The 12,018-nt window shown below is 34.4% G+C and overlaps 2 protein-coding genes across 4 annotated transcripts; one reads left to right on the top strand and one right to left on the bottom strand.

Moving 5' to 3' along the window:
- Positions 1 to 4,723: 4,723 nt before the first annotated feature.
- On the bottom strand, positions 4,724 to 7,291 carry LOC107264804 (N-acetylglucosamine-6-sulfatase). 3 transcript variants are annotated; one of them, XM_015733458.2, is made up of 10 exons: positions 7,083 to 7,291; positions 6,852 to 6,989; positions 6,721 to 6,780; positions 6,442 to 6,648; positions 6,200 to 6,352; positions 5,946 to 6,119; positions 5,685 to 5,886; positions 5,292 to 5,581; positions 5,108 to 5,224; positions 4,724 to 5,022 (listed from the first exon to the last, which is right to left on the bottom strand). In XM_015733458.2, exons 2-10 carry the CDS (start codon positions 6,957 to 6,959, stop codon positions 4,879 to 4,881), a joined length of 1,455 nt encoding a protein of 484 aa, XP_015588944.1. In that variant the 5' UTR covers positions 6,960 to 6,989; positions 7,083 to 7,291; the 3' UTR covers positions 4,724 to 4,878. The 3 variants fall into 3 exon arrangements, with proteins under 3 accessions (XP_015588944.1, XP_015588942.1, XP_015588945.1); XM_015733456.2 differs by having other exon boundaries at positions 6,852 to 7,023; positions 7,120 to 7,291; XM_015733459.2 differs by lacking the exon at positions 7,083 to 7,291 and having other exon boundaries at positions 6,442 to 6,641; positions 6,852 to 7,030.
- Positions 7,292 to 9,209: 1,918 nt separating this feature from the next.
- Positions 9,210 to 12,005, top strand: LOC107264803 (periodic tryptophan protein 1 homolog). The gene is made up of 11 exons (XM_015733454.2): positions 9,210 to 9,532; positions 9,723 to 9,781; positions 9,853 to 9,992; positions 10,063 to 10,248; positions 10,313 to 10,420; positions 10,493 to 10,667; positions 10,749 to 10,907; positions 10,987 to 11,095; positions 11,189 to 11,279; positions 11,378 to 11,614; positions 11,708 to 12,005. Exons 1-11 carry the CDS (start codon positions 9,470 to 9,472, stop codon positions 11,890 to 11,892), a joined length of 1,512 nt encoding a protein of 503 aa, XP_015588940.1. The 5' UTR covers positions 9,210 to 9,469; the 3' UTR covers positions 11,893 to 12,005.
- Positions 12,006 to 12,018: the final 13 nt, after the last annotated feature.

Raw genomic sequence — 12,018 nt, 5'->3', positions numbered from 1 at the left:
ATTGAAGCCGCGTTAAAACAACATTGTCGAGTGCGCAGATGTAGCCTCTCAATTCAGACTACAGATGAAATAGGTTTCAGGGATGATGAGGTGATCGCCTAATTGCCAAAGACAACATTTTACTGGGCTAAAGGCTTCTCAGCGTTAATCCAAAGATTTGTAATAGCGATTGGACATGTTAAATAAATTGGTTGAAAATATTTAATCAGAATAATTATATAACTGATCGTTAACGATATTAACTGTAAAATTAACGAAAATACGTAAACAAAATTTTTTTAATAATTCGTTAAATGATTATTGACAATTTATTACTTTCTAGAAGAAATTGTCTCTGTTTACAATATCACGTATATGTTCTCATCTATAGGTATATGTGAACTGTGATTGGGTAAAGCACTTCTTTCGCTCTCTCCATGTCGTGGAGACGAGTAGTGTGACTGTGAAAAAATTCGATAGCTCAATAGAGAGACACTCTCATCATGAAAGCACCATTAACTCTAGATTACAACGGTGTGGTATTTACTCAGCCCAGGGGCGTAACGTAATACGGGGACTACCCTCTGCGTGTTACCTCCGTTTTAACTGAGTCTCTATCCCTCCGCCCAGTACACAGAGCCTATCGCATCATCCCTATTTGTTCGTCTATCCCCTCGAAATATATCACTTCGCTTCATTTAATATCGTGGGACGCGCACATCCCGACGCCATTGTCCCTGCTGATGGCAGATCATACTAGAATAATACCTGCTAATGGCTCCTGGTTTTAAGCTGACAAATAACAGTGAGACAAATTACACTGATACGTGCGACGGTATGAGGACTTCAAATAAAATTCTCGTTTTTGCATTAATTTCGTTGTGATGCAAAAGACGATTATATTTCGATGTGATTTTCACAAATGCATGAGTACTGGAAATGTATTTTTTTTTAATTAACTAAATTTTTTGCTCATACTATTTTATACATCTATTTTATTTATATGTACTTTACTGCACTCGATATTGTCGAGCTGGTAGAAAGTCAAACATATATATATATATATATATATATATATAATACAATTTCGTGGTATTTTTTTTCGTGGCGAGCGACGTGGTAATAAGAACTGCTGTAAATACTCTGTGGAAAAATAAAGAGGTAAAGCGACGATTAAAGGTATGCAAAAAAGATGGGAGAAGAGTAAAGACGTTTTATCGTTACGCGTGAAACGTGGATAGGCAGGGTTAAAACATGTCGGACTTGACGCTGTTAATTGTTATTGTAATAAACACTGCCTTCCATACCTGATAGATCTTTGTGATTAGCCAATTCTCGGAACAAGATTTTCTTCCAGAATAATCAGCAAGCCAATTTTATTTTCTTGCGTAATTATTTTTTCTAAAAGACTACGCAGTATCCGTTTAAATGATTAACTAACCTCTTATCATGGGAAGAACGTCACATTTCTTCGAATCAAGGACGTAATTGCATGTATTAATCGAGTTACACCTAGTATCACTACTGGTTCAGCCGGCTTATATTGTAAGAATATTACATTTTGTATAACATATATATATATATTATTTGACAAGATCTTATGAAACATTAGTGTCGAGGAACATATGACGTCAGTGAATATATGTATGCAGCGGTTATTTCTCAGGTTACAAACTTAACTCAAGGAACCAAGGGCCGTGCCTAAAACAATATTAGCCGGCGCAATAGGGATCAGTCAAGCATGCATTAGATATTTATTTTGGTGCGCCGGCTCCGTTGTCTTGCTCTTGTTCCGCGGATGAGAACCGAGGGAAGTGGGATAGACTAGTCAGGACCGGTGGGCCTGTTGGCCCTAAGTACCCCAGCCTTGAAATGTTGACCTAGTTAATAGCCTGGTGTTTGATTTGACTACTGTTGTTCGCTTTGTAAGCCAGTAGTGGTAACGAGAGCCTCGTGGCTTGCCGAGACTCTTTTTTAACATAAGTAACTATATATGCACGCGCTAACCCTGTTTCAGGCACAGGGTGAGAAAAGGGAACAGATTACTTGATGGCATATAGTTAAAGCACAAAAGCGTGCTATCATATTGACAAATTCGATTTTACTCAAAACTCTCAGATTTTCAGTTCATAATTCGCATTTCCCTACGTGTTAGATACGATGAGGATTTGAAAAAAATGACTCTGCCGATAATGAAGTATATGTCATAAGAAATATTATTTGGTACCTTTAAAGGGCGCTATATAGATTGTCAAAGAAAGTTTCTATCCCGTTAAGCCCGTTTTACATGGGTCAAGCTACAGCCAATATTGGACTGAGCTTTCCAGTACGGAAATTCTTACTCCGAACTGTTTACGTAGTTCCATCTTGCTCCGCTTTAGCGCTTAGAGTATCTGTGCGCATTATCGGAGTTAGTCGATTATATTAAGAGTGAGTAACACTGGTAGGATTCGAGATCTTTTTTCACTTTAACGAAAGAGGAATCACTGTTTTGACAGTACTACTGTTAAAATAACAGTTCCTCTATTACCAGTCTCACTGTCTTTTGTTGTGTTTATTTTCCTGAAATACTGATGTATCGAAAGTACACTACTCTGTTATGCCGGTACATATCTCAATACAGCTTCAATGACAATATTTCAGGATAATAACTATTCGGAAAGTTTTGTTCAAGTGATATGGTACATTCGAGTTTCTGACCATTAGACGAAATCACGGATAGCCTATTTCTTGTCATACGATAAAACAGTGAAAACGATTGTCATTGATAACCGAAATATCGGTTATAATCTTGGCTCGTGTAAAACAAGCTTTATTTTCCGATTGGCTAATTCGTAGCAAATTCGCATTTTCCACATTGCCGCACACCAGAGATCAAGAGTACCCTCTCGTATTTCGTCGAAGCAATGAGAAATAACTTGGTTGAGCTAATGGCAGCTAATTATCGAATAACAAAGAAGATTCAAGAAAAGCAGACTCCGGGATGAATTGAGATTTTGCCGATTTTCACGAGACTACTTCATAAGATTAATTAAGCGTAACCCTGTGAGTTTATGTATTCTGCAAAAAACAATTATTTTATAATGTATGAATCTCGTGTAATTTAATTATACCCAGCAATGGAGATTATATATCGCCAATTTAATGAGACTCGTAAAAGATGATGAGATCTCTCATTCTAAGGTGCTTCAAAAGTTTTATCGTAACGTTAACTTATTTGATCGTGCGTTTTGATTCGTTAATGTGTTGCTCGATTCACGCTTTACTGACGACGCTTATTACAATGGTGTTACGGTGACAAAAGGTACCTTCCTTGCCGACTTATTTGTCGGCGAAAGTCAGCGGCATGCCACACAGAAGATACTAATTCCAGGGGGTAACTATAGGTACAGCAAGGATCAGTATCCTGGAAGCTAGCAAAAGCCACTGATCCTTCTGTACAAAGGAGTGATCTTTTGCTTGAATGATCAATGGAGCAAAAAAATGGTTAAAGTATAGTAAAAAAAAAAACACTTTTCACAAGCCGACTTATTCACGACCCAATGGCAATGTATTAACGACACTACAATGCGAACCGCGAGTATTGATACTTCTTCAATCGATTGATCTGGTATTCAGTATTCTCAAATATACTTTAGTGACATGGAAATATCTCATACCAGATCAATTGATATTTATGATTAGACAGCTGTATGTACTTACTTTGTAATTTTTGTGCTAGATTCTAATTATTGATGATTAATAACAATGGTTGACAAATATTGTATTTACTTCGATCGCTGCTTCGTGACTTGTTTATAGATAACGTTAATTTTGCGCAACGTAATTATTGATTAATGCGTGAGTAGTTTTTAAAAGTACTTTGTCATTGTACAGTGTTCAACCGTCCAAAATGTATCGCTCAATCGACCGTTGTGAATGCTGCCTTACCATTCGCCGAAATACCATCTGCGCAAACGATTAAACGGTCCATGGATCTAACACCGCAGAGTGTACAAACATTTCGACGTCCTTTCATGTAACGTCAATGGACGAGACACGCTTCTTGACTTTGAAAAGATCGAGACCTGATGCTTTGTGAGTCGCCGACATTATGGTACTTAACCATTTTAATAATTCTTCTTGCTTTGCGATAGAGAGCTTTATGTTTTTATGCTTTTAGAGAATTTCCAAGATTTATCAAACTCAAGTTGTAAGAGAATTCACGCTGACCTTTGATGATTAAGATGCACTGTTAAAAAAAATGCAAAACATTTTACCAAGATAAATACATAGTAATCTCTTCGATACTTTCCCTCGACTTTGTTTCCTGATACTCTTGCTATTCAGATATTCAAGACCCGCAGGGTCTTAATAAAAATATTTGCTAAGAAAACAATTCGTCGAGGGATTGGAGGGCGCGAGGGAGTTATTCTTATATCCAGATTCGTGGGGTATGTATATGACTGGGATGCGATTTCCATAAATGCAATAATTCTGAAACAGAAAGCCCGCAGCTCCCTCAAAATTTGATGCTTCATGTATGCTAAGCCATGTGAGCGTTCACGTATTTTACGTTTCGTAAATTCGAATTCCCATACAGATTGGGAACGATGCATAATTTGGTTAGGAATACTGTCCTACATGTTCATTTTTTAAACAATTGCAGAGTACGAAATACTTTTTTTCACGGTTCGAATCAGATGTCTTTCGTGGCAACCACTTTTTTTTATCTATTTGTATTATGGGAGGAAAAAGAAAATCATGATAGATATAATATTTTATTGATTTTATATGTAATTAAAGGTATAGTGTGATAATAATTACGTTACTTATTATTATATACAGTATAAAATGTTAGTCCTTACCAATGTTTGAGACATTATGGTTATTGCTATATGCGGTTTCTTTTTGTTAAGATTACCTCATGCAACCAGAATTCTGACAAATCGACATATTCTTAAGACGTCTTCTAAATTTGTACCTTTTACCCCGTTTCATAGTTTTCCCAATATTATTCAATTGATCGACGTCGGAATTGAGATCGTATGCCTCAATGTAAGCCTAAATAAATTAAAATAAGCTAGTTGTATTTTTTTATAGCTTCACACAAATATACGGTGAAATATGTAATTATTTAAGCATTTACCTCATCGTCTTCGAAAACACAAAACACGTTGTTGTATTTTTTGGATACTCTACGAATGCAAGCATACGTGTTATTTGCAACGTCTTGGCACTTGCAACCATAAAATTTGCTGCACGACTAAAAAAGTAAAATATAATCGTCGATACGTTATACGGATGATAAAAGTTTAAATAAACGAGTTTACCTGAAGATTTGGGTCCGCGTCAGTAGGACAGCCTGATGATGGCAATCCGACAGAATGTTCTCCTCTGTACTCAATCAATAGAGTTCTGTCTAAAGGTAAGGTATCTATCAAGGATGTACCATCGGACGGTGCTTCTATTCCAGCAATCATTAAAATTGTAGCATAGAGATCAACGCTACTGACTGGGGCTATAACAGTTTTTGGTGAGATGCCAGGACCACGAATCATCAAAGGAACGCGTATGTCTGTTTCGTATGGCTGTCGCTTATCAATCGACATACTAAATTGACCTATTTTATATAACGACACGTATCAAAATTATGTCTGCTCTCTATTACCCAATTCATAATCTTGTTTGTTATTCATTTAGTATCAAGATGTACATAAACTTACCAATATGATAGCCATTATCAGATGTAAATATAATGTAAGTATTGTTTAAAAGATTAGCATTAGTTAATGATTTATGAACATTTAAAACAAGCTCATCCACAGCTAAGAGAGTTTCAAAACGACGTCTATAAACCTCGTCCAATCTAGGTAGAATGCTTTCTGGGAGTGGTGATGGTCCCATGCGTATTAACCAGTGTTTATCCTAAGTTAAAAATCTAGTAATTGAAATGTTCAAACAATGCGAATGTCATGAATTAATACCTTTTGCATTGGAGTATTGAAATTTCCAGTTTTTTTAGCTTTCGTGTCTTTATACCTATCATTGTGACGAGTAGCAGGTGTAAAAGGAGCATGTGGTGCTGGAGGAGCTAAGACCATCAGAAATGGATTTTCATCTGAACGGCGTGTCTTAATAAAATTGGCAGCCATTCTACTCTGTAATGTTTCTAATTCACCATTAGAAAATATGTCACTCGTATAGTTCTGGTAGAGATTACATTTAAATATCTACTTACGATACTGTCAGTAAGATAGTCTGTATCCCTGTCTCTAAATGCGTACTGAGTACCATTAATTGATAGAGAATAATTATAATATTTTGAGTTTCCTACAAGAGCAGCCCACCAATCCCATCCAGGTGGTACAGAAAAATCCCTATTAACTCCGTACTTCATTGTAAATAAAAATTTGTTAAATTTAATAAAAAATATATATTATTGAAATAACATAATGACCACAGAGAAAAAGTAATATAGACCTGATTCATGTATTTCCCTGCGTAAAATGTTGTATAACCCATCTTATTCTTTAACTGAGATGCAAATGTATTTGGTTCAAATGTAGTTTTCCATTGTTGACTGTAACAGCCACCACTAATGCTATTATTAACAACATAATGATTATGTTGATATTTGCCTGTTAATATTGATGCACGATTGGGACAACATATTGGAGAAGCTACAAACTAAATAGTAGAAAAGATGAAAACACAATTAATTTCAAATATACGTTACAATATAATTAAATCCATACTTACACAATTTTGAAAATTCATTCCTTTATTTCCAATCAAGTTTCTAGTATTTTGCAATGGAATCTGAAAAATACAAAAATTTGCTTATTTCCTCTGTGCTTTTCTTCTAAGCAAACAAATAAAAGATAGCTCACCATTCCATCAAGTACAAGGTCTAAATCATCTGCAATGATCAAAATGATGTTGGCTCCTAGTACGAATTTTGTACTAAATATTAATGATAAAATCGTTATTACGTTCATTTTGTCACATTCGCTTGTGTCTTCAATTGCCTGTGATATAAAAATATGTACTTTCTAACGACCGCTGAAATGATCAAAACGAAGGAAGACTGGTAAAGAGATACGTCCAAATAAAAAACATACTACTTTACGTTACAAGTGATTACAGGGATTCCCCTACTTATAGCATTCGGTGAATGCGGCGTAGTATCCAGTAGCAGTACTTATCTGCGGATTGGTGAATATTTTTCTTCTTCATTGGCAGATTCACCTCCGGAAAAACAATAATTTAAAATGCACTGTCATTTGTTGTCCAATATAAAAACTATCATACTTGTTCAAACCACTGAAATCCCAATGTCCTAGTATGCATCGGTATACCAGAGTACTATATTTTCGATACATCGGTATTTCAGGAGACTAATCATTATTTTGTAACTATAGGTGTAGGCCATTTAAACCACTATACTACATAACTGGGATTATAATTAAATAAACGTGATTAACAACCAATTTCTAGCAATGGATATATGCATGAAATTCGAAGTAACACATCAACCCATATATGATATTGTGGAAAGCTCAAAGGGATTCATGACATAACGTTAAACAGATATAATTAATTTAACACGTCACATATTAAATAATAAATAGCACCGAATAGGATTACCTCCCAGATGTATAATTTTTTTGTTTTTAACACTATAACAATCTTATGAGAACTAAATATCCCTTAAAAATTCAGCAGTTAAAATAAAATGCTTGTCAATATTTGATCTCCCATTAACGCAGACGTATTTTTCAGATAAAAGTTATGTAACATTAAATGCTAGAGAATGTTGATTTCTATAAAGGTCAATGAAGAAGAGTGTCGCGACGAGTACTAGCCGCATTCGTTGTACATTTTTCAACTTTCCATATTATTTACATCAAAAGAAGTCAGTGTAAAATACCAAAAACGATGAAGGGAGATTCAAAAAGAAAGACCACTAATTTTATTTTTGCTCACAGCCCTAAAGTCAGCGTCCAAAAATCTTCTTCTGATTATATCTCAAAAAATCCGGTTATTTCGTACATTTCATCGATCAGATTTGCGTACATTATTTGTGTAACGTTCCTTCTAATCTTTAATGTCACTGCCAGTTCTCCCGTTAAAACAAAGGAGTCATGTGGCAGAATTCGATATTTTTTCACTCTTTAAGCATTAGTTATTGCACGTTTGTTCATCCTTTTAATAGCATCCTCAATACCATTTTAAATCTGAAAGAAGTGACAGTCGAGATATATACATATACTTGCATTTTTTTTCGTATGCGACAAGCATATGCTGCAATCGTTTAATTTGTGGCGGATTATTTAATACTAATAGATATTCCTATTATACTTTATTACTGTTGTTATGGCACATGCTTGCAAAACACATATATTCCTCTATCAGGAACATCCAATATATGTAAAACCAATGATCAAAATGTAAGTCCAATCGAAATGCAGGACTGTAAACGATATAACGCATCCACTACTTATCCGTAATCATCGCAGTCATTCGCGACCGTCAAACGATTGCCCATCGATTAAGCACCCTTTAGATCTAAAAAAATAAAAACATTTCTAGCTATCTTCACACTTAACACTAGATTGCCTAAGCAAGTCATTTTGACTGCTTTTGAATTTCAATTAAAAAAATAATTATTTAAATAATGACACAGCTTTTTATAATTTTGTGACTTTTTCTACAACATATAAATGGGTTAATTAATCATTGTTGTGGCCCCCCCTCCTTCACTTCCGGTATATATATGTGGGTTATACCTATATTGCCGAAAAGCAGTCATTTTGACTACTTGGAAAAGACCAGTTCGGCTTTGGATTGGAATAACATGATAACATACAAGTTCATGATAAATTGTCGATTTCGACATCTACTTAAATAGTTGCAGTTGTTCAGAAACTAAAGTTATTGTTATTCGTACTTGTTATTCGAATCTTTATGCCAGGCCTGGCCACGCGCTTTGTTCCCTTTGAACGCGCTGCAACGTAGTATGATCTCATACTCTAATCGATACGCCTGCGCACGTGTCGACTTTTGTCAGGTTTTTTTATTGTTAATACTTATTAATAACTTGTTATATGACTGTAAGTGATATAAAATATATTAAAAATTACTGTTAAACAAATTTCTTTGCGCATTAGTTATTTTTTCACAATGCAGTCATTTTGACTGCTTTCAGGCAATATAGGTATATACTAAGCTCCCGTCTTTCTAGTGTTAAATTTAAAATTCATTTTCAGAAATAGTTATCGAGTATCAATTGTTTCAATGTCCGACCTCACTGTCATCTGTCGTTCAAGTTAACAACTATACTTTTTTAAGCTGTAGCGGCTTGTAGTTAAAGTATGGAAGCTAATGTACTTAGTACTGTAGAAGCACGTGGGTTGTAATCAGAAATTTATTGACAATATAAAATAAATTTGAACAGAAATTTATATATTATAGTGAAGTATTAACATATAAAAGTGATCTTGTCGAAATGAATGTCATACCCTGTATAACTTGGGTGAAGAAAGGCGTAGCAGCTGCAGTGCCTGATAAGGTTAGTGCATATGTCTAATCGCGCTCTCTCCTCACTTCAGTTTTCATCAACCGTGACATTAATCTTAAAAAGAATTTTCTGATTATAGAACTGATGTTTAACGTTGTTATATTATTACATAAATTTAGAGTATTACGTTTACTGCAGTTTCAATTTTTATACATTACATGATGCATTCTTATGTTCGTAGGTGCAACTGACTCCACAAGAATTGGAGAATATTATAAAACAGACCGAATCTAATATAAAGTATGTTACATATGACTTTGCTACTAGCATTTATTTAAACAAATTTATATTAATTTTACTATTGGTATTAGGGACATTGAAAGTGATGATGATAATGACGATGATACTAATCCTACAGTATCAAAACAGGCAAATTCAAGTAAAGGACACCAAACTCAGAGTGATGCCATGATTGAGGATGAATTCAACTTTGATAAATACGATGATGAAGGTATACAATGGAATATTTTAAAACAGTTACTATATGAAAGTTATATTTCAACAGTTTAATTTCTATGTAGCTGGCAATATTCATTGCAACATTGGTGGTCTAGCTGTATTGAATAAAGATGGAAAAGATCCATTTGTAACAGTAGGTGACAGTGAAGATGAGGATTCTGAGAAAGAAGATGATATTATTAAAGATACTGATAATCTTGTTCTGGTAGGACATGTTGATGGAGATGCCAGCATTCTAGAAGTACATGGTAAACATACAATATTCTAGAATTATTTTTGAAGTAGAAACTCATATTTATTATATCATTCCAGTTTATAATGAAGAAGAGGGATCGTTCTACTGTCATCATGATATTTTGTTACCTTCTTTTCCATTGTGCATAGAATGGCTTAATTTCGATTCTAGTGATCCAAGACCAGGTAACTTTATGGTGACAAGTAACTATAGTATAGCAAATTCAGTACATATCTAAACATTCAACTTTCCTTCAGGCAATTTATGTGCAATTGGTAATATGACACCAATTATAGAAGTATGGGATTTGGATGTAGTTGATTGTCTAGAACCTGCATTTAAACTTGGACGCAAACCTAGTAAAAAACTAAAACTAAAACGCGTCGGTCATAGAGATGCAGTACTAGATTTGGCATGGAATTCTAATTATACGTAAGTATTACATGCTTTAATAAACTGTTTGACAAACGTCATTATACACTTTTCACGATATAAAAATACTATTCTTTGCAGTCACGTTCTAGCTAGTGGTTCAGTAGATCAAACTGTACTATTGTGGGACTTAGAAAATGGTACCCCAGTAACAAAACTCAATTCATTTAATGAAAAAGTTCAAACAATTGAATGGCATCCTTCAGAAACTCAAAAATTACTTACTGGATGCAGTGACAAGTATATCAATTTCTTTTTTAATAGTAATTCTACTTTATGTTAAATAAACCCAAGTTTTATAATTTCATTAATCTCTTAGAACTGTAAGATTATTCGACTGCAGAGCAGAGGATGACTTCAAAGCCTGGCAAACAGCTGGCGAGGTTGAAAGAGTATTGTGGAATCATTTTGACCCAAATTACTATTTTGTAAGCATACAGACCTTTTCCAAGACATTTTTCTGTTAAGTATCAACCAATACTAGTTATTAATATTGCATTTACTATACATATGTCTAATAGGCAAGTACAGACAATGGTCAGATTCAATATGTCGATGTAAGACAAGATAACCCAATATGGCAGATTTCCGCACACGAAAAAGAAATCACAGGTATACGATTTCCGTAAAGTAACGTAAATATTTACAGTAACTATTTTGTTTTCCGTTGATAATATCTAGTAACGTCACATTACATTTAAATTCTACAGGTTTATGCCTTAGCACCTCGTGTCCTGGTTTATTAGTCAGTTCATGCAACGGTGGGATCCTGAAAGTATGGGATGTGATAAATCACAACGAAGCAATATTAGTCTGGGAGAAGAAGGCTAATTTGGGTGCTTTACAATGTTTAGCAGCAAATCCCGATAGTCCATTTATATTTGTCTTAGGGGGCGATAATAAATCTGATAACATGAAAGTACTCAATCTCTTAACCAGCTCCGCAGGTATATGCTCTATATCTATACATCTCACAAATAATTTAAACTCATGGATCATATAATTATTTCACACCAATTCTTCTCACAATTATGTTACAGTATCTGACAGATTTAAAGAGAGGCAGAAAATAAAATTGGAATTTGGTGATTCGCAAGGAACCCAAACAAGGGAGGTTAAAACTAATCAAGAAATAATGGAAGTTACTGACGAGATGGAATCTGTAGCTTTGGAAACATCAGTCTCCGGAAGTTTGGGTAAAAAGAAGAAAAGGAATAAAAAATAAAATGTACCCATAAATACATTGAAGCTTTGTATATATAAAACACAATGTTACGTTAAGTTACATTATGAATTTAATACATCTTCATATAGTAAACACTCCCATTATCTATTTCACCAATGAATCTTG

This window comes from Cephus cinctus, unplaced genomic scaffold, assembly GCF_000341935.2.
Source record: "Cephus cinctus unplaced genomic scaffold, Ccin1 Ccin1_scaffold0191, whole genome shotgun sequence".
Taxonomy (NCBI): Eukaryota; Metazoa; Arthropoda; class Insecta; order Hymenoptera; family Cephidae; genus Cephus; species Cephus cinctus.
This window is presented reverse-complemented; position numbering and strand designations above follow the sequence as displayed.

Excerpts from the sequence above, each read along its gene's own strand:
- LOC107264803 (XM_015733454.2), top strand. The coding sequence starts at position 9,470 with ATGAATGTCATACCCTGTATAACTTGGGTGAAGAAAGGCGTAGCAGCT. Across the intron at positions 9,533-9,722 it reads CAGCTGCAGTGCCTGATAAG|GTGCAACTGACTCCACAAGA; the intron begins GTTAGTGCATAT and ends TTATGTTCGTAG. Across the intron at positions 11,615-11,707 it reads TCTCTTAACCAGCTCCGCAG|TATCTGACAGATTTAAAGAG; the intron begins GTATATGCTCTA and ends ATTATGTTACAG.
- LOC107264804 (XM_015733458.2), bottom strand. The coding sequence starts at position 6,959 with ATGAACGTAATAACGATTTTATCATTAATATTTAGTACAAAATTCGTA. Across the intron at positions 5,887-5,945 it reads TCAATACTCCAATGCAAAAG|GATAAACACTGGTTAATACG; the intron begins GTATTAATTCAT and ends TTTTTAACTTAG. Across the intron at positions 5,582-5,684 it reads TGATAATGGCTATCATATTG|GTCAATTTAGTATGTCGATT; the intron begins GTAAGTTTATGT and ends TATATAAAATAG.